A 22387-nucleotide genomic window follows, 5' to 3' on the forward strand; every position below is an offset into this window, starting at 1 on the left:
TAGACCCTAAAAATTAACAACATATTTTAATTCGAATTTCGGATCTATCTAAGTAACCAAAATTTGATTTGAATTTTTGAATGTTTTAAAAAAACCAAAATTAATTTGGATTGAATTTAAAAATTAAAACTAAGGTACTGATCACTTTACATTACAAAAATAATATTAAGTAAAAATAAGTTCTATTTAGTAAAAGTAAGTTCAGTTCAATAAAAATAATTTCAGTTCAGTAAAAATAATTTTAGTTCAGTATAAATAAGTCCAGTTTAGTAAAATTTAGTTTTCTTAAAGAACAATTATAATAGAAAATCAGTATAAATAATTTCAGTTCAGCAAAAATAATTTCAATTCAATAAAAATAATTAAAGTTAAGCAAAAATAAGGTAAAGTGAACCACGATAAATTTTGAATCAAATTAAAAGTGGAAATCGAAAAGCGAACAAACACCCCTGACTCGATAGCCAAAATACTCGAAACAACAAAGCGTTGGGTTAATGTAAGGGCCACGTCAAATGATGAAGTCTATTTGGGCTCTCTTTCCCTCTACCCAAAATTGGTTTCCTTCCACCATTAAAACTACTCTAAATTCTATCATTTAAAGCAACATCATATTCATCATTATAATTTCAACAAATTCCATCTTGTCTAATATAATTTCAATCAAATTTAACCTAGATTCCCAATTTTCTTGACAAAATCCTATTAATTTGCAGTTAGTTTTGATTTCTTTTTCTGGAAATAAAATCAGCAGAAGCTGAAGACGAAAGCACAGAAGTGATCATTGACTCCTATGGTTGTTCATCGAATTTAATTGAATTATTCATGGAAGATAATTTCGAACCTTCTTCGTCAGTTGAGAGCAGCAATTTTCGATACCCTAAGATTGAACTCCATGATTATGAACCTCGCGCGTTTCCTACGCTGGTAATTTGAATTTGTTGTTGAATTTGTGTCACTTTTATTGAATTGTTATGTAAATTGTTACATGTATTTTTGATTATTCAGAAATTTAATTGTTCCGATTGATTGATTGATGATATTATGCAATTCGTTGCAACTTTTTGATTGATTGATTGAGTAAATATTGTGTGATGAAAGGGGGTATGTTTTTGGTTTGATTAGTGTTGTGATTTGGTAGAATTATGGTGTTGATTATTTTAGGGTTCTAATTTGATCATTATGTTTAGGGTATTGTAGAGAATTGCTGATTACAATTATCATACTTTGGTTGTTTTTAAAAAGCTTATAAGTGTGAAAAAAACTGAAAATTATGATCATCTTGAAATACTTCTACTACCTCCGATTTTTTTAGTTGCAACTTTGGAATATTTTATATCTCTCAAATAATACCCCAAAGTTGCAACTAAAAAAAATCGGAGGTAGTAGTTTTAATTCTATATTGGATGGAATTGAGATTGTTTTATTTTGCCAACACGTCCATTACCCCGTGTTTTAAGGGGCAGGTTAAGTATTCGCTCTTGAGTATGAAATTCTGGTTCAGTCCAGCCATAAACAAACAGGAATTCAAAGTCTTAGAATTTCAAATAAGAATAAAAGAATGAATTTAGATGCAAATTAATTGTCTACAGTCTCATGGTTGAGTTGTGAAGCGCTGTTTTGTATGCAATTAGCAGTGTATATAATGACAATTGCTACAAGGCATCACTTGTAATTTACTGTGATATATGTAGAAATATTTCGGTGTCATCAATATTACCTGTTTTAGTTGACTTGAATGGTAATGCTTGTGCATGGTTAGGTTAAAGAGGATGAGAGATGTGTAAAAAACTGCGAGAATGGAGTAGCTGATGAAGTAGGGGAAGAAGAGAAGAGAGAGACAGTGCATTCTGAAATAAAGTCTTCTTCAGATCCCGAGATGAATGATGATGTCATACACAATGCAGTCACTGGCCATAAGAAGCATGGCAAAATCTTCATTTATGATGCCCCTGTTTCTGAGGAAACTGGGTTTTGGATTCCTGTCTCTGTCCCTCCTCTACCGGAAAGTGAACATGAAAAATGGGCTTCGAATCCTTCTTTAAATGGGGGCTACTTGCCCGACACAGATATGGATTGGGATCATTTTATTGGAGAAAATAAGGAGCTAACAATGTGGGATGTGGTTATGGAGATGATGATTGTGGCTGGTGGGAAGGTGAAGGCAATTGCTTCTGGGGACTTTCATCAAAGACAACTCTCCTGGATAACATCTAACTTTCTGGAACAAGCATGGAAGGAAATGGCTCAAACTCTCACTGAGGCGACCATAGTGAACGTGCAGGAGATTTTGGAGACAGAGCCTCCACGTTGGCTTCCTGACAGTTCTGCATCAGCCTGCATGCTTTGTAGTGTTCGTTTTCATCCTATTATGTGCTCCAGGCATCACTGTCGCTTTTGTGGGGGAGTGTTCTGCAATGAATGCTCAAAGGGGAGGAGCCTATTGCCTGTGAAGTTCCGCACTTCAGATCCACAACGTGTCTGTGATGTGTGCGGTGTGCGTTTGGAGTCTGTGCAGGGGTATTTGATGGACCAAGTTAGTCGTGCTGCACAGTTGCCAACCCATGATTTGACAGATCTCAGTACCTTGAGATCTTGGCTAAATTTCCCTTGGGGCCAGTCCATGGAATATGAGATTTACAAGGCAACAAATGCACTCAAAAGCTATAACAAGGTATCTACACATATGAATGTGTTTTTTTTTAATAATATATTACTCCCTCCGTCCCAGAATAACTGAGATGTTAGACTTTTTTTTTTTTTTTTTTTTTTTTTTTTCTTTTCACTATTTATTTATTAAATTTGACTATAATTATTTACTAATATAATAAAAACATATTTTGTCTTAAAATATGTTGTTAGATAGGTACTAAAATAAAGTTTCATAATAAAACTTTTATTATAATTTTCATTTATATTTAGTTTTATAAAAATAAGGTCAAACTAAGCATCGGCATGTGTGCAAAGGTTGACTGTGCCGGTTATTCTGGGACAAAAGGAGTAGTAGTAAATTTCTTACTTTCGTCCCACTTCAGGTAGGATTGAGCTTGTGAACTTAATATGCAGCTTGTTATCCATCTAAAATAAGTGCTGCGATTTGTTTCATATGTAGATTTTGGTAAACACTGTGTTGTGTTAGTGTGGTGAAACACTGAAACTGCGAAAGTACTAATTTACAAGTATAGTTTCTTTGGCTGTAGTGTGTGTTGTGTACCTTTGTGCGTAATTAATTAAATATCATGAAAAACATTAAAATTATTGCATTGATGGAGTTTGTTGTTTTCTTTTTCTAAACTTTGAATTTGCTCTTTTTATTGCAAATCAACTAAAACAATTACATATTCATGAAAATAATGTACAGATGGGCTCTATGTCAAATGAAAAGTGCATCCCGGATGCTATTTTGAAGCAGGCAAAAGGCCTTGCCATTCTCACTGTCGCCAAAGTTGGTACTGTCATGACTTACAAAGTAGGTACTGGGCTGGTTGTTGCTCGAAGGAAAGATGGTTCTTGGTCAGCTCCTTCTGCCATTGCTTCATTTGGCTTGGGTTGGGGAGTTCAGGTGACACTCTTTCCTTTTTCTTGGATGTGACTTCATTGAAGTTAATATTATGCATTGAAGATGATTGTCAAAATATTTCAGTTAATTAACAAACATCATGTGTCCTTTTTTTATGCAACACAGTGAAATATCTCTGTAGCTTTTGCCTGCATGTTTTAATGCTGCTTTTATCTATTCATTTATTTTTAGGCTGTTGAATTGTTGATGTATCAAATATCAATGAGTACCTTTTTGACGATATTCACCTTGTCATGTTTTCAAAACAAAAAAATGTTTCACGTTTATAAAACAAGGTTTAAAAGGATCAAATTTGTTTTTACACTAATACTTTCTCCGTTCACTAATAGTTGCACCATATATTTCCTGTGACACAATCTCTTATGCACTTGTTTAACCATGGATTTTTTTATTTGTACATTAGTAAAAGTTATAAAATCTTAACATTATGAAAATATAAATTGAGATGAAATCATAAGATATCATGTGACAATTTTTCCCTTGTATATTAATGAAAATTTAAATTAAAAATATTTAATTTTGACCTTTATAAGAGAAACAGTGTAACTATTAGTGAACAGAGGAAGTATGCGTATATATTACCAAATATCTGATGAAATTTCAGCATTCTTTTGTGGAAACTTGGGTGGCTTGGTGTACCAAACAAAAAGGGAAATTGAAAATTTCTCAGCATTTACATGGAGGAGGGGTTTTACAAAGCACTTTGAGGTGATACAGTGTCCTGCATCATTGCAATTCTGCTTTTGTTGGAAGTTTCATAAAGACGCATGCGATTCTCTGTGATGAGCTATAGTCTCAGGTCACTAGACAACTCATAAGCTAAAATTTGGAATCTCCTTGATCTCAGCTTGAAAGAGCTTGTTTTCATGTTTTGTATTATGGGTGAAATGGTGACTTATTGTCAGCAGCTGGCCTGCTGGTGCATATGATTGGAAAGGATGAAAGCTTACGTCTAAATTCCATTGGAGATTAAATAAATCAGTGGGAATACGAATAACTTCCTTTCCTGGTGTTGCCTACTTGTCTAGAAGCATGGAAAATGGAATTGGGAGAGAAGCTGCATTTTTCCATTTACGTGATGGAAACACGGAAAAATGCCTTCAAAATGCTTCTCTAACGTCTATAGGACTGAGGAGTGATTAACACCACCACACCCCCCCCCCCCCCCCCCCTCTCACCTTGTCAAAGGAAATAGAAAACCCTTTCAGATACAATGTTTATATTCAAAATCTCAGTATCTATAAGTTAAGCATCAACTGATATGAATAGAGTCCCAAGTCTCAGAGTCTTTGCTTGCCTCTGAATTGGTTGGGGGTTTCTTCTTTTGTGGGTTCGTTTTACCCAAGTAACTCAGCTTCAGACAATTACAGATTAGGACTTCTTCCACTCACCAAATGTTTTTAAAAAGCTAACTTTCCTATGAATAAAAGGCATTTCATGCGGACTGCATGTACCTACTTGTTTGGATTTTCCCTATGAATAAAAGGCATTTCATGCGGACTGCATGTACCTACTTGTTTGGATTGGCTTAGCATTATAGAAAATCTGCAGGAAAAAAAGATTGAATAATAGTCCATCTCTTAATTTGTCTGTCTTATGTGTTGGTAGTGAGGAGGCTGGCTTCCTTTCCCTAGGACAGGTTGTTTGCAATTTTTTGAATCTTTGAGTGTGTTTGCTATCTCACGTGGATAATTTGTTTGTGCATTAAATTACAGTTGGGAGGCTTAAGGGAAGGAGAATTTTATGAAAGGTAGCTTGTTGAGTGACAATTCCTTGGTTTTGTGGATGGAAAGGAATGATTGGATCTTTCAGGGTAAAAGTTCTAGCTGAGAGTCCTTGAGGGATAAAGTGGTGTCTATAGCTGTCCTTTGATGGAGTTATTGCCTAGCTGTTTCACTGATTTGCAATGAAGGTGGCCTTTGTTATAATGAGCATTAACATTGTTATGAATCTTGGTCCTGTAAATGTACATATTGAAGCCCTGGTCTTGTTTATGGTGTTCCTCTTGCTTTTATTTCATTTATCAATTCTTTTGTTCATCCAAATTCCCAAAAAAATAATAATTCTTTTTTGATAATCTGATTTCATGTTTAATTGTATGTGATATTTAGTCATTGGAGTATTGGACCACTAAATGTTATCTCCATTTTGATTGTGATTCCTTTTAAACCTTCCCTAACCTTTTTTTATTTCTTAATTCATGTGGAATTTGCGAGTTTATGAGGTTTGAATATAAAGATGATGATGATGTCATTGTTTTACAGGTAGGAGGACAGTGTACAGATTTTATAATTGTGCTGAGAACTAGTGAAGCTGTCAAGATGTTTGGAGGAAATATGCACATATCTTTTGGTGCTGGAATGAGTGCATCTGCTGGTGTTGTGGGAAGGTCTGCAGAAGCAGATATACGTGCTGGGGATGGAGGTGTTGCAGCTTGTTATACATATAGCTGCAGTAAAGGTACATTGCTGCAAAATTTTCAGCTAATTGACTGACACCTCTATTTATTCCCTTGTGTTATCTTAACATTATTAACATTATTTAAATAAATTTTATGATGCTGTAGACTTTTCTAATTTTTATTTTTTAATGTGAAGGGTCCATATTCTAGACCACAGAGCATGTTTGTGCATGTAGAATTGTAGACAGTAGACTACTTTGATGCCAGGTTGGGTATATAATGTAATACCTTGGAGTGATGCCAGGTTGGGGATATAATCTGTGAATCAGTAGTCAGTACTCAGTATCATGAATTTTTTTAGAGAGATTTTGGTTTCCCAGAGGAATCTATGCTAAAAAATCTGGTCAAATTTTCTCCCCAGTTACAAGCCACTGCCATTTTGTAGGTTGTGGGGATAGGCGAGAAATTAGTATTACATTATTGGGAATGTTGGTGCATATGTGTTATGCTGATTATCGACTTATGTTAGCACAATAGAATGGTATCTTGAGTGATTTGTCATAATTGAATACTTTTATAGCTGAAAAGTTGCAACAGAGGATTGCAAGTGGAGCTGAATATATGGGCAGGAAAACTTGCCTGATATTGACAGGCCTGACTTGAGGCTTCAATCATGGAGTTACATCCATATATTTGAATGTTTTTTTAATTACCATTTCTTGATTCCTTAAGTTGAACATTACTATCTGAAAGCGTTTCCTTTACTGGCTTAAGCTAAATAGTTGACCCGCTGTTGAAGAGCTTATAACATTCCTGTAATCATTACTTAGTTCTGATGAGTAATCTAATGGCTGATTTACATCATTGATTGTACAGGTGCATTTGTTGGTTGTTCCCTTGAGAGTAATATAGTTACAGCTCGCCATAAAGAAAATTCTAGATTTTATGGCAGTTCATCTCTGAAGGCGTCTGACATTTTGCTTGGATCATTGCCACGACCTCCTGCTGCTGCTATCCTCTATGATGCACTAACAGATTTATATCAGAAATTGGAGGGATGAAGGTCTGAAACATTTGTATATATTGGCTTTGTCCCAAGCTTGGGTCTCAACTGTAGATTCTGTCAGCCTCCTTATTCTTCAAGTTACGCCATCTCATTGATTTAATTTATTCTACAAAGGCACTTAACGGCGTATACATTTGTACAGCAAAATTTACAAATATTGATTTGTGTTTACGGTAAATAATCATTAAAATTAAAAAGTTTCGAAACAATCTGATTGTAAATATTAACATTAATTGTTGAAATCTTGAAATTGCCTAAGCTTTGCGTCTTCCACTGCCTCAATGGCCTCATGTTTTTAAGCCACTGATGTTCAGTGTTTGGAGGCAAGAGCTTCAAAGAGGTATTGCTATATGTTTGATGGTTCTTGTTAGGAGGCTGGGTAACTCAATGTACATACAATAGTAGCATGCTACGATAGTACCAGCAAACCATAATAAATGCATGATTATGCATTACAAAGATATATCTATAAGAGTCTGGAGAAAAAGGGATCATAAGAGCATGAGAAGCTCAAAGTTAGAAATATATGACAGTTTCAACTTCTAATCACTGTATTTAAAACAAGTTTCAGTTTCCAAATGCAAACCTAATACGCGGTTGCAGATTGTAACGATGAAACCAAGTCAGTACAAAACATTAGAATAAAACATCTGCGAGCAACACTACTAGTGATGCATGATTTACTACTTCTCTTAACTATTAATAAGCTACCAAACAGCTAATTGACAATAATCAGTATAAATTTGAATCTTCCATTATAAACCATATCAGGTTTTTGTTGATTTAGAGCTAGCTGCATCACTTCCCAGTGTCCAAATCTCTTACCTGCAAGAAATTTCATTACGAGTCAGGCATATATCAGCCAAATGTGCAGCCTCTTTGTAGTGAATTATGCTATTCAACTCAAAAGTACCTTGTCCTGGAGGATCCAAGTGTGAGCTCAAGATCGTCAGATCCACAATCTTCATGAATGATCTCTCCTTCCCATGCTTTGAGAAGTCCCTTGGCATTACCCCTGAGAGCAAACTCATCCGACATCATTCTAGACACCGGAACACCAGCACTGTGATCACAACCTGCAGGAATAGCAGGAGAACAAGTTCCACTTTGTAAAGGCGACAGCATTCGAGGAGAACCACCTCCAACGACAGCATTTGCAGTAAAGAATCCACCAAATGGATGATGAGAAGAGACAAGGCTGAATGTCGGAGAGGAAGGGGATGAGCACAAAGCAGGTGTTACAGGAGCACTAATGGAATTCCCATGAATGTAGAGATGAGGTAGCTTGGAAGACGAGGGTGGTGGTGACAGGTTCTTAAGCCATGGAATCAGAGAAGTCCCTTGGAGAAAAGTTGTGTTTGCGGTGTAAGAAGATGAAGCAGGGCTTGCTAAAGAGGAGGATGCAGGGCTCGGGTGGAAAGATGAACTAGGGCTCGGTTGGTACGATGAGCATGGACTTGCTGATATAGACCTGCCTGTGATGCCCAAGGGTTTGATAGGCTTGCACCCCTGCATTAAAAGAAACAATTATTGGACCTATGAAAGTGTAAGCTAAATAAGCATAACAATACATGAGATTTAGAATTTATTTTAGCAAGTAACTTTAAAATTTCCAATTTTTTCTTGGGCAAACAAATACATAAAATATGTCTAATGTAAAGAATGGAGCAAAGGATGACGTCTAGTCTGGCATCGCGTAACCACACACTCACGCTATCACGCCTTCAAGCTACATAACTCATAAACATACATAACTCATCATGTAGTCACGTACTCTCATCCTCGCACACTCACCCCTACATCATTCATCCTATCGTGTCGTGCCTTATGGTCAAGTACCCAAACTATAATTTAGTCCACCTTAGCTTAAAATTCATTTGAATTTACCCAAAAATCAAATTGTCCATACTTTGTACTACGTATATACTTTCTTACATAAACTTTTTTTTTTTTTTTTTGACAGGATGATTGTCAGGATCGTTCTTACATAACTTACACACGAGCACTAACTCTCATCCACAATGAATCGAATCGATTTACACTAAAATATTCTTACCAAACAAGTATGGGGTCAAATCCTACTCAAAATTCCAAAGATAAATCAAGTAAAACGATTTCCACTGTTTTAAGAATAAATTTTAATAAAAATGATCATTAATTCCTTATGCAACAAAATGTACGAAAGTAGTCAGAAAAAACGAAATTGACCCTTAAATTATTGAATCCCACGATTTCTGACAAAAGCCGAATTTGCATCACAACTAGTGGTCACTGCTCAGAAAATCACACTAGCTGAGCAAAGCACTGCCACACTTCTACCACTAAGCCCTATCATTTGACATATTTGCCCCTACTCCTAAGTCTCACAAAAGGCTAAAACCTTTTGCAAAAGGGTATTTTGGTCATTTTTCAATAAAAATTATGAGGTCTTACCATATCCTTTCTTCCACCATTTTTTGGTCAACATTTACATAAATCAGTTTTTAAAATTCATTCTTTTTACCTAAAAAAGCCATTAATAATTAAACAAAAATTAACATATGATATTATGCGTGGTGTATAAAAATAATTAATGGAATACGATACGGTCAAATGGAAATTATGGTCCATGGTGCATTATTTTTAATAACAAAAGTCCAAGAAGAATTGATGATCATTATTTTTACCATTTTGGCTAAGGAGTACATATGAGTCGTTACATTATAACAGAAACAAAAACTAAAAAATCAATTATTGCCAAGAAATTAGCAAGTCCTTTATACCCCTTTCTACATGTAAGAGTTAAACAGTAATAGTAATTCCATTGATTGTGGTTCAAATCTTCTTGGATGAGAAACTACATACTCCGTAATTCACAACCATTATTAGTTTATTACGTAATAGACTAACAATAAGTTTATAGGTTGTTACGAGTCAATTGTAGATACCAACAAATCCAAGTACTTGTATATAAATACTCCGTACTTGACTTAAATCGTGCAAATTTATAATTAGTTAGAAATCACAAATAATTACGTGAATCTCATTAAATTTCTCTCATGGTATTCAGTGTACTGTGGTAGTGCTGCATTGTACCAAGTCTTGATTAATTGAGAAATATTAGTACAACTTTATCTTAACTTGTACAAATTTTAATTTTATTTTAACTTAATCTTAACCTTGATCCCCTTCAATTTTAAGATGGATGACATAAAATAATACTCTTATGAAACTTATTAAACTCAATAAAGTAATTAATATCATATCAACCCTCCCTTTACATTATCATTTTTCGGTCATCCAATTACATTTTATTATTTCGTATACTCCCTTTGTCCTACAAAGATTTATGCAACGAATAATGTATGAATAAGAAAAGATCGAAAGAGACAGACAAACCTTTCGATAAGTAGTGCCATCAGGTTCAACAATCCAGCCAGCTTCATGACAAAGAGCTCTAAGAACTTGATTATTGTCACAATGCTTGGGTAGTTTATAACTCCCGTACATTCGAAGCCCGGAATAGATTTTAGCAGCGATGGCTCTACGCTTTCGTTCTCTTCTCTTGTTGTTCTCTCTCTCTCTCCATGACGGCGTTCTAGTCGTTGTCGAAGCCGTTCCGCCATTTCCTGGTGCCATTCTATTGAGATCTTCTTTATGTATAAATGGGTCTGAATAAAGATGACAATGTTGAAATTGGTGTAGAATTGTTGGTAATGGAGTTTTATAAATTCACAGTTTGTGTGGAAGTATTTTAAGGAAGTATCAATAATGTAGTACTTGTAACGTAACATAATAAATAAATAATTGTGGTAAATTGGTAATTGGTAAATAATATAGTGTAGGAATTTGTAGGAGAAAAAGGGTAATGACGTTTGCTAGAAGTGATTGTGACACTGCTATAACAGACCTAAAGCTAAACTCTATGATGACTTGAGGCACTTTAACAATGTTGGGCTTCACTACAAAATTTTACCATCTCAGCGTGTCTTGTGTTCAAACGAGTCATATGTGTTTAAAATAAGCCATGAAATTTTAAAAGGAAAATTTGTCGAAAATATCACGACCTTTGAGCAGTCATCCTAAAATAGCACCACCTTTCGATTATTCCAAAATAAAACGACCTTTCACATACTTCCGCCATAAATGGTACAAAAAACCTGTAACCTGTTTTACAAGTCACCCCGTGACACATGTCACAATATCTTTGGTTCAATTTTTATTTTTTTTTACAATTTTGATTTAAAAAAAAAAAACCTAAAAAAACTAAAAAAAAAACTAAAAATTAGAAAAAAAAAATATTAAACCTCCCATCTTTCCCCTCCCCAGCCAGCCTAGCCCCCTTTTCACCGAGAACCACCACCCCCACCAAACTATCCCACCTGAAACCCCCTCCTTAGCCCCCCTTCCCAGTTTCAAACCCCCCTTCCTTTTCGTCCCCTCCCTTTCCCGTTCCCAATTTTAGCCCTCCCTTTACTCCTCGTAGCAGATTTGACCCCCATCCCTTCATTGTCCCTTGGAACCCTTCCCCTTTAAATAACCATCATTTCTGGCGAGAAGGTTTCGAGGAAGGAGAGAGGTGGTAAGGGGCTGAAAATGGGGAAGGGAAGGGGAGGGGCACCGCAACTGGAAGGGAAGGGGGCAGCGGAAATGGAGAAGATAAGGGGAAGGAGATCGAATATGGTAATGAAAAATGGAAGGGGCCCAAAAACGAGGATGGGAAGGGGAAGAGGGGTCAGAAATGATGACGGAAAAGGGAAGGGGGATCGAAAATGGGGATGGGGGCTAAGATGGGGTGGTTTCAGGTGGGCTGGGTTGGTGGGGGTGGTGGTTCTGGTGATATGATGGGCTAGCAGGGGGGTTTATTTATTTATTTTTTAATTTATTAGATTTTTTTAATTTTTTTTAATCAATATTGTGTAAAAAAAATTGGCCAAAGACATTGTGACACGTGTCATAGGTAACCTGTTTTACAGGTTACCAACCGGTCACGTACCATTTATGGCGGAAGTATGTGAAAGGTGGTTTTATTTTGGAATAATCGAAAGGTGGTGCTATTTTAGAAAAACCGCTCAAAGGTCGTGTTATTTTCGACAAATTTTTTAAAAAGGCCCTCTGACATATCTACCTGTCAATTAATACTCCAAATGATGCTAATCAATAATCACAAACCATTATGGATTACAAGTACTATTGTAGGATGGCCATGCACACCAAAATTCTGGACATCTCAATTCTCATGATACTGTATGTGAATATTACGGAGTAATGTATTTTGGTTGGAGGACGTATATATATAAAGGCGTATAGCAAGTTCTCAAAGTACATATACCTGCATTTGACTGGGTTTGGAGAAGAGTGCATGCATGCATGCATGCTTCTAGTTTAAAATAGGAAGATCAAAATAAAATACAACACAATCTATATGCACCTTTATTTGTCCTCATTCTGATCTTGTGATCTTTCTGCAACACCTAGCTGGTAGCCTGGTACATCAGCTGCTTGACATGCATTAAGACTTGCCTGTAGCATAACATCACTTAATTCAGTACATACAGAGAACGACTAATTTTGATTCTTCAGTGGCTCAATATATGTAAGCAAGCTCCAATTTAAGAAAAGAAGAAATTATATCTGAGTTCTTCAGAATGCAAACTGTCGGTCTGTTATTCATGCTCTTAACTTATAATTCAGAGTTCAAAAAATGGCTTTTGGTAGTGTTGAAAATACAAGCTAAGCATGTGGTTGCAATTCTTAACCATTTATATTTAAAGCATATTGGTGAGAGTTGCACATGAGCTCATTTTACCATGTAAAGGTTGTAAACTAAAAGCGCATCTCATATGGCAGAATTTCTGAGAACAAGAAAGATCTATATATTATTGGAAATTTCTTGTAGAACTACCCTAAAGATAGGGTCATATGTGAACAACTACCCATTTTTTTTAATTTGTTTAGAACTACCCGCAAGTTTATAAACGTTTGGATAACACTACCCAATAACATTTTCCATCCAATTAAGACGCTACTTTGACCCAATTTTTCACTTTTGTCAATTACAATGGCCAATTAATGCCAAAATAAGCAAAAATCCGAATTCAATTAAACCCCCAAACCTTAAAAATCAAAATCCCTAAATAATACTAAACTTATGAATCTTAAAATGAAATCCTAATTAAAACCTTAATTAGGTTAATTACAGTAAATAAAAATCTTTAAATACATTGGGGGATTAAATTGAGTGGTAAAAGTGAAAATGTGGGCTCTAATAACGTCTTAATTGGATAGAAAACGTTACTGGGTAGTGCTACCCAAACGTTTTCAAACTTGCAGGTAGTTCTAAACAAATAAAATAAAAATGGGTAGTTGTTCACAAATAACCCTATCTTTAGGGCAGTTCTACACAAAATTTCCATATACTACCTCTGTTACAGGTTATGTGCAACGATTTGACATAAAGCAGAGAATGAAAATGTCTAATCGTTGCACATAACTTGTAACGGAGGTAGTATTATTGGTTGCTTCAGCAATAATATGAACACTTTGCTTACAATTACACGAGGAAGAAGGATCCTAAACCCCCAAGAAAAATGGTTCAAAAGACATTATCAAAGATACGATTTTAACCACTAAGAACTGCAGATAACATCTTAGTGCACGGCAGCAAGCTATGGAAGAGGCGATTTGATTTGCACAGTTTAGAACAAAGGAATTGTAGAAAACCATCAATCTCAAAGGCACAAAAAAGCATGCTGAATACATCATGTGGACAAAGACAATGTAGCTTAGTAGTAGTTTCAGACACACTGAATGCATAAATGTATACAGAGAAAAGGCACTTCTTACCTAATGCCCACCAACCTACTGTATTCCTTATTTTGGTTGAAATTTCCTGCAGTTGATTCAGGAAGAGTATATGCACCTTCTAATGGCATGGAATGATTACAGTTTTATTTTGAACTTGATAGCTCAGACATTACTGAAGTTTGTGCAACATTTTTTATTTTTTAAGATAAAAGATGCTAATAAGTGGAAGAGAAAAAGCCTGGCATCATTTAAGATACTCAAAACACTCCTCAATAATATTATAAGTTATGGTGGGCGATTTGAGCGCATGTGTGCCACGTACAAGTGAACTGATATGCTATGAGTAAATGAGATCCAATATTTAAGATACTGTACTATTCAAAAGAAACCAGTAGTGTTAAAAAGAACATACGGTCGATACTGAAGTCCAAAGATATATACTTGTCTGTGACTGTCCTCTGAAAAGAATTTTGGGGCTTAGTGGCTTACAAAACTTATTTAGCCAAAGAATGTACGGCTTTCTAGAGCCATTTCCTTTCGCTTATCTCTGGAAGCGGAAACTGTAAATAGCAATCAAACAGTCGTATCATATCTCTGATAAGTTCAAGGCCTTCTTGCTAGCTGAAAAACTCTGCCATGAATAGATTATATGCAAACATTGTATAAAGACCTGTCAACCATTTTCTTATATGACTACATAGATTGGAATTATATTCTAAACATAAATTAATCCAAAATTTAAGTGGTCAAGTCATTTTTACTTCTATGGAACTAAGGGAACATCGAAAGTGTACATTACTTGAGTTTGCTTAGGTTGCACATCCAACTTTGCAGCTGTGAAAAGGTTAGTACTTTGGTGCTCAACTGCTCAAGCTTATAAACCAAATATTTCAGGACAAAAATTATCAATGTCAAGACATTTTCAAAGCTATCATCTAGTTGCGGCTTTTGTTTGCCTTCATCCAGTTTAATTAGACAAGTGAAAGAAATCAGAATGCCTCTGAAAATTTGGAACAAATTACTACACTAAACAGGTAGTACAACATATTACAAGCATCCAAGCATCACATGGTAATCACAATTAGATTCATCTATTTTGCACATAAAATCCTATAGAGAACATTGCCTCATCCGTTCAAAGAAACACAAACAGAAGATCCTAATTATTAAATGATGCAGAATCTAATAAACTTACAGATAGTCGTTCCTTGTAATTTTCCCACTCAGCGTGTTATTTTTGGTTCAAATCGGAAAAGGCACCACTTCCCCCTCTTGCTGCTCCTACATATGTTGTCAAGGTACAATACAATAAATGATACAAGAAAACAGAGTTGCCAAAGAAATGATACAAAAAAGATAAATAGGTAACATTACATTTTGATTATCCGTTGGCCTCAATATGTTTTCGATAGGAGCATTCAACGAAGAATCATCAAACCAAATAGGCAGAGAAGTTGTAGCTTCACCAAAATCAGAACTGGAACTCGATCTTGGTTCTACTGTAGGGTTTTGAAGTCGTTGTGCTACGAGCAACTCCGCAATCACCTTTCCCATTGAAGGCCTTCTAAAACCCTTCTTTTTTACACACATCTTAGCAATTCTCCCATATATCTCAACTGATCTGCGTTTGCATTTGTAAGGCGTCGATCAATGATATGATGCAATTTCCCATTTTTCTGTGAATACACGGCTAGATCACGGAAGCTATTATGTCCATTAAGCGCTTCGATATCATTAGCGCGTTTTGCACAAAGAACTTCGAATAAGACCATCCCGAAGTCATATACGTCTGATTTTACGGTTATGCGAACTCTATGCCTAATCTCAGGATCTAGGTATCCATGAGTTCCTCTATGTATTGAAACACTAGCCTGAGAATTACCCAAGGTAATCTTTGATAACCCAAAGTCAGCAAGTTTGGCTTTAAAATCCTCATCAAGCAATATATTTGATGGTTTGACATCGCCGTGAATAATACCTTTTTTTTCCACGAAGACCAGAATGGAGATAATAAAGTCCCCTAGCAGCACCAATACATATCTCAAGTCTCTGTTCCCAGCTCAAACTAGTTGCTTCAGTATCTTCAGGATAAAGATGACTCTTAAGGGTTCCGTTTGCCATGAACTCAAGAACCAAAACCTTCACATTCTCTTCATCACAATATCCCAACAAAGAAACCAAATTACGATGGCGACATTGTAGCGTCAATTCAAGTTCTGTCCTGAAAGATCTCTCTGGAGAGCCCAACAAAGAAACCATATTACCTCGTTTTATGGCAACCACTTTGCCATCCTCTAAGACAACACCTCAGTAGACTTTCCCGAAACTACCCTGACCAACAACATGTTCATCATCGAAATCATTTGTAATTTCTTTGATGTATGATAAAGAATAGCGAATTAAAGTCTGCTCATTGATTATTGACTCATTCGCGTTGGTGTTTCTTGTTGAGTGGGAAGTCCCTCTAAAGAGTGTTAAAGGGATGCCAATTTCAAAATTCAACTCCCCCCTTTTCATTTTGAAAACAAAGAAGAGAATGACACCCATCACAAGAATGAACCCCACAACACTTGTGCAAACTATCACAACACGTAACCGATTATTGCTTTTTTCCATAGAAGAAGGCGAACTATTATTACCCCAAACTAGAGAGCGATAACCACCATCAATTTTCATGATCTCCAAACCATTCAAAAAAGCTTCATGTTTGATCCCATATCTCAAAGTTGGTCCAATGCTTATACTAAGCTCCTCACCAGTCATCATTGAGGTCACGATATCAACATAAACAGGGACACCAAATACCCCATTGGTAAAGTCTAATGTATGAGGAACCAACCATGAATTAATAAACGGTGAAGGATAATTTGTAGTCTTTTGATGCACTCACGATGTTACAAAAATGTTATCGTATTAAATACTGGAACTTCGACTCGACATAAAATTTTGAGGTGATGTTGACATTTGCACTATTATAACTTAGTGTTTTCACTCTCCTACAAGTTTCATAAACCAAAATTGGTGCAACAATCACATCCGTTCGACTAATCTTATGCCAAATAGCTCTCATGTTATGTACCTCCATTACAGAATTTTAATTTTATTATATATATTATATATTATATATTATATATTATGTATTATATATATTAGCGTTAATTATTAGCCTTTAATTTTTAACAATTGTTTTGTTTGATAAATATTTATTTTACAAATACGGAATAATTTATATTCTAGTAATCAAAATAATACAATGATTAAATTAAAAAAGTACTCTATATGTTCAATAGATTATCTTTCTATGTTTTCCATTGTCTCCGTATATCATAAGTTTAAAAACTACTTTGTATATATATGGTAATTTATGTAATTTATACTACTATATACTATAAATTTTTTTAATTGCTTTACTCATATAAATTTATACTCCGTAGTAAATAATTTAATTACTTACTAAATATGTGTAATAAAATAAAAGTGTAATAAAAGTTTAAACAAGGGAAAAGGGGACCTAGTTGATCATGCTGTTAATATATTTTTTTATTTAAATTAAATGGTCTATATTTTTTTATATATAAACACCATTCCCCATTTAATGCTCTAACTAGTTTTTATGCCCGGGCGATGCCCCGGGTTATTGCATTATTTCTATGATAGAAATCTTTACTAATATTTAAATTTGATAGAATCACAAGTAATATGGTAATAGCTTAGTGGCTAACATGTTAAAGTTTAAGCTGAAGGTTGTGGGTTCAAATCTTGTAAGAACTATATTTATGAACATATGGAATGAAAAACTTGATTGAATGAGGAGAGCGCCATGTGTCACCTAAACATTTTTAGGAACACCTTTTAATAACCAAATTAATTACACACATCCAATCAAATTTAGTAAAAAAAGTGAACCCCAATTTTACATTAATAAACTATAGTACCCAATTAATCAATTAGTATACTTACATAAAATTGGTTAATTTAGCTTCGATAAACACCTCATATAAGTTAGGGTTTTCGAATGTCTTTTGAATTAACTTTAATTAAATCAAAGATTATCTTATTATGGTTCACGATTATCAATTTTGCTGTAAATTTAGTAATAAAGGTTAGTTATACCTTTCATGACCCTTGCCTTCTTGAATAAACATACAAGTATGTAAGTTCATCTCTAATAACTAACCTTAAAAAATTTTATAATCATGTAAAAGAAACTTTAAAATTACCCTGATTGCTTATATGCATGCATGTGGAGCTAGTAAAAGAAATTTAAAGCAAGTTTAAAAACGAGGGATATGATTCTATCATCTAGCTAGCTAAACCTGGCCTTTTAATTAACAATTAAGCATACGTAGAATCTATCATATATCATAATCCTAGCTTCAAAGTAAGTTAAGAAGACTCACTGTTATGTTAGCAATGGAAGCTGCCTAGCTGTCTTCTTATTAGCAATGGAACTTCCTTTGCGGCATCCGGCCAGGCGGTAAGAATGATTTGTAGGATTTGCCCCAAATATCAAATGCAATTATGTTGCATTTTTTATACTCATTTGTTGTTTACACTTGTGAATTTTTTTTTTTTTTTTTTTTTTGATGAAGGTATGGTTGTTTACTACGGAATACTTTAGTTGTTGAAAAGAAGAGGAATGAAAAAAATGATGGCAAGACCTTGGTAAGAGAATCACAGTAGCCGCAAATCACTGCTAAAGTGCTAACTCACTACCACTTTGCAGTACTAGTGGTCACTACTCAGAGAATCACAAGCAAGTAGCTGAGCAAAGCACTGCTACAATTCTACTACTAAGCTTTATCATTTGACATATTAGCCCCTAATCCTAAATCTCACAAAAGGCTAAAACCCTTTGCAATAAAAGGGTATTTTGGTCAATGAAATCTAATCATATCCCTAACCAATCTCTCCCCCCCTTTTTCGGCCAAATTTACATAAAATAATTTTTCAAATTCATCCTTTTTATCTAAAAACGGCCTTAATTAATTACAAATGAACATTAATAAACATGTGATATGATGCATGTTATATAAAATATTATGATTAATATAATGGATATAATTCATATAAGATATATAGTCAAATGGAAAAAAAGGTCCATGGTGCATTATTATAACAGAAGTCCAAGAAGAATTGATGATCATTATTTTTACCATTTTGGCTAAAGGAGATCATATGAGTGACGAGTCGTTACATAAAAACAAAAACAAATACTGAAAAATTAATTATCACCAAGAAATTAGCGAGTCCTTAATACCTCTTCTACATGTGGGAGTCCTTTATAGTAATTACATTTATTGTGGTTCATATTTCCATGGATGAGAAACTAAGTACTTCGTAGTCTATAAGTTATTACGGAGTCAATTGTAGTCTTGTAGATACCGACAAATCCAAGTACTAGTATTTAAATACTCCCTCCGTCCCTAAATTACATTCCTGTTTGTAAATTTACATGGGAATCAAGGAGGAAAGAATAAGACAAATAACAATAATGAGATATTGCAATGGGAAGTACAAAACATTAAATAATGTAGAAGATTACAATTGACTAAGTACTCTGTAGTTGACTTGAATCGTGTAAATTTATAATTAGCCGGAATCACAAATAATGATGTGAATCACTCATTAATTTTTTTTTTTCGTGGCATTCATTATATTGTGGGTGGCAGTGCTGCATTGAATTATAAAATTGTACGAAGACAAATTTACAAATTAATTGAGAATTCAATATTCTTAACCTTGAATAACTTAAATTTTAACATCGATGACATAAAATAATATTCGTATGACACTAATTTAACTTAAATAAATACTTCGTAATTAATTAATATCGATCCTCCCTTCAAATTACCATCTTCCACTCATTCAAAACATTTTATTTTGCATACTTTCTCTATTCAACGAAGATTTACGCAATGAATGTATGAATAAGAAAAGATCAAAACAGACAAACCTTTCGATAAGTAGTGCCGTCAGGCGCAACAATGGTCGGATTCCAGCGCTGACTTTTTTGTGACCCTCGCGAAAATGGAATATGGTAATTGTTGTAAGAGACTACCAATAGTCGGATTCTGGTGTTGACTATACCACGTGACCCTCACGTGACCTTTTCTAACCCTTTTACCACCTAATTTTCCCCAATATCCATCCATCAAAAGACTCTTCTCAATTTAGAAGATCAATTTTTGACCAGAAACTAAATAAGCAAACATCATTAATCAAATCAACAACAACAACAACAATAAACGTGCCTCAGAAGTAACAAAAGGCAGAATAGCAGCCAGAAATTCCAAAGGCTCTAAAACATAGCTCCAAGCTCCGATTCAAGTGATTCTTGAGCCTAAATTGATTGATTTTTCGAGGTCTACATCTTAAAGGGGAAATTACTACAAAAACTGATTGCATGTTAGAGTAATAGGATAATTATAGTTATGTGAAGAATAATTCAGAATGGGTTCTGCGCTTAATTGTATCTCATAGCTTATGATACGATCGGTTTAAATGGGTACTACGAGTGGCAGCAGCAATTGGTTGTGCTAAGGCCTAAGGGCCTGTGGAAAGTGTTGGTTTGTATACACCCAACAATTGACAAAAGGTTTAACCGAAAATAACGAAATAAACCTTAATTGAGAGTAAACACAATGGTTGCCCACAACCATTGTGGTTATTGCTTATTTTAATAATTTCTACATCTTCCACCTCACCTACAACCACTCTTATACCTATTTAATAACCAATGTCTCCCAATAGTTAACCACAACTTTTTGGTTATATATTTTCTCTCTCCTACTTTTACCCAACCCCACTACACAATATCTCTCTTTAATCCTATCATATATAACTAATGCACTTGGTAATAATCAATTAAAAGTAATAATTATTATTAGCATACATTAATTGAATAAAATGACTTATGTTTAAACTTAATGCATTATATTATTTAATTAGTAAGTAATTAGTCGTTAATTAAGAAATACACAATAATTACAAATTTACTAAATTCGATAATAATAAAAATAATACATATTCTATCAACTGACAACAATCTTTAAAAGATAACAACGAAGCGTGATTGAGTTCAAATACAATAATTTAATGTTGCGATTATACAACTTTTAACGCAAATTATTTTGCCTATGGTTAACACCGAATTTGAGCAACATATGTTCAACTAAGTCTTTCTTCAAGGCTCTATGCATAGCTTCATCACGAACACGAGTTCTATTAGACATATAAGTTTTCAAACTTGGAATTCGATTGTTGCTATTTTCAAACTGAAAAGGCTCTTCAATATTTCTATTACTTGAAGACGCATTTATAGCTTGATCATATTCATTTGGATCGTAATACGTTTTATACGTATCTCTTTCATCCTCAACGATCATATTGTGCATAATGATACATGCTATCATTATTTTTCCTAACATTGATGAGTCACAAGCTAGCGTAGGATTCTGTATTATTGCAAAACGAGCTTGTAATACTCCAAAAGCAAGCTTAACATCCTTTCGTCTAGCTTCTTGTAATTTGGCAAAAAGACATTCTTTTTCATTTTGTGGTAGTGATATTGTAGGAATAAATGCTGCCCATTTAGGATATATACCATCAGTGAGATAATACCCCATATTGTATTGATGGTCATTCACAACATAGTTAATAGAAGGTGCACGACCTTCAAAAACATCGTTAATCAAAGGGGATCTATCAAGAACGTTAATATCATTACGACTACCTGGTGTCCGAAAAAAAAAGCATGCCAGATCCAAAGATCATATGATGCCACAGCTTCCAAGATTAATGTGGGTTTACCTGGTCTTACAGAAAACATACCTTTTAATCGAAGTGTACAATTTTTCCACCGTCAATGCATGCAATCAATAGAACCTATCATGCCCGGAAATTCTCGATGTTCACCAATTCTTAGTAGTCTAGCAGATCTTCTTCATTGGGCTTTCTAAGGTATTCATCACTAAAGTAAGAGACAATTCCTTCCACAAAATGTTGTAGTGGACCTCTTGCAAGAGATGCACTAATTTGAATGTAGTCATCCACAGAATCAGCAGAGGTGCCATAAGCTATTAGCCTCATAGCAACTGTGCATTTTTGCAATCCGGAGGCACCAAATCTTCCAGTAGCATCTTGTCTTTTCTGAAAGAAAGGATGACGTTCTTCTAAAGTTCGCTTTATTCGGAGAAATATATGTTTGTTCATACGAAATCTCCGACGAAATAACTGTGGGGGAAACACAGGATGGTCAGCAAAGTAGTCATTCCATAAACGATTGTGTCCATCCTCACGATCCCTTGGAACGGGGATCCTTGTTGTTCTTAGAACTTGATTTAACATTTGATACTTCAATTGGATTGGACATCAAAACTTCATCCATCATTCAATTAACAAGACGATTGGCTTGCCTTCGTATTTCATATTGTTGTGTTTTGCTATTTTCTGAATTGGATGAAGAATTAGAAGAGTTGGAGCTTTCGTCGGATGACATGTTATTAAAACCAAATTGATATGAGAATGGAAGGTAGAAGTTTTTTAGGGGAAAAGA

The 22387-nt window shown here is 34.6% G+C and overlaps 4 protein-coding genes and 1 pseudogene across 4 annotated transcripts; 1 reads left to right on the plus strand and 4 right to left on the minus strand.

Moving 5' to 3' along the window:
• Positions 1-515: 515 nt before the first annotated feature.
• Positions 516-7253, plus strand: LOC145604994 (uncharacterized). Its single transcript, XM_081660994.1, has 5 exons — positions 516-924; positions 1760-2671; positions 3359-3559; positions 5842-6037; positions 6855-7253. Exons 1-5 carry the CDS (start codon positions 823-825, stop codon positions 7037-7039), a joined length of 1596 nt encoding a protein of 531 aa, XP_081517120.1. The 5' UTR covers positions 516-822; the 3' UTR covers positions 7040-7253.
• Positions 7254-7865: 612 nt separating this feature from the next.
• LOC145604195 (BES1/BZR1 homolog protein 4 pseudogene) lies at positions 7866-10662 on the minus strand (annotated as a pseudogene).
• Positions 10663-15410: 4748 nt separating this feature from the next.
• Positions 15411-16593, minus strand: LOC145604197 (putative receptor-like protein kinase At5g59700). Its single transcript, XM_081660136.1, has 3 exons — positions 16161-16593; positions 15867-16064; positions 15411-15808 (listed from the first exon to the last, which is right to left on the minus strand). Exons 1-3 carry the CDS (start codon positions 16591-16593, stop codon positions 15411-15413), a joined length of 1029 nt encoding a protein of 342 aa, XP_081516262.1.
• A 4355-nt stretch (positions 16594-20948) lies between these two features.
• Positions 20949-21661, minus strand: LOC145604198 (uncharacterized). The gene is made up of 2 exons (XM_081660137.1): positions 21643-21661; positions 20949-21565 (listed from the first exon to the last, which is right to left on the minus strand). The coding sequence occupies exons 1-2, from the start codon at positions 21659-21661 to the stop codon at positions 20949-20951; spliced, it is 636 nt and encodes a 211-aa protein (XP_081516263.1).
• A 92-nt stretch (positions 21662-21753) lies between these two features.
• LOC145604199 (uncharacterized) lies at positions 21754-22179 on the minus strand. The gene has a single exon (XM_081660138.1). The coding sequence runs from the start codon at positions 22177-22179 to the stop codon at positions 21754-21756; it is 426 nt and encodes a 141-aa protein (XP_081516264.1).
• Between the last annotated feature and the right edge of the window lie 208 nt (positions 22180-22387).

Source organism: Chenopodium album, chromosome 22 (genome assembly GCF_948465745.1).
Source record: "Chenopodium album chromosome 22, dcCheAlbu1.1, whole genome shotgun sequence".
In the NCBI taxonomy this organism is placed as follows: Eukaryota; Viridiplantae; Streptophyta; class Magnoliopsida; order Caryophyllales; family Amaranthaceae; genus Chenopodium; species Chenopodium album.

Coding starts and splice junctions, on each gene's coding strand:
- LOC145604994 (XM_081660994.1), top strand. CDS start 823: ATGGAAGATAATTTCGAACCTTCTTCGTCAGTTGAGAGCAGCAATTTT. Junction 925..1,759: donor CTCGCGCGTTTCCTACGCTG/GTAATTTGAATT, acceptor GTGCATGGTTAG/GTTAAAGAGGATGAGAGATG. Junction 2,672..3,358: donor CACTCAAAAGCTATAACAAG/GTATCTACACAT, acceptor AATAATGTACAG/ATGGGCTCTATGTCAAATGA.
- LOC145604197 (XM_081660136.1), bottom strand. CDS start 16,593: ATGACTGGTGAGGAGCTTAGTATAAGCATTGGACCAACTTTGAGATAT. Junction 16,065..16,160: donor TGAACATGTTGTTGGTCAGG/GTAGTTTCGGGA, acceptor TGGGCTCTCCAG/AGAGATCTTTCAGGACAGAA. Junction 15,809..15,866: donor GGAACAGAGACTTGAGATAT/GTATTGGTGCTG, acceptor TGGAAAAAAAAG/GTATTATTCACGGCGATGTC.
- LOC145604199 (XM_081660138.1), bottom strand. CDS start 22,179: ATGTTAAATCAAGTTCTAAGAACAACAAGGATCCCCGTTCCAAGGGAT.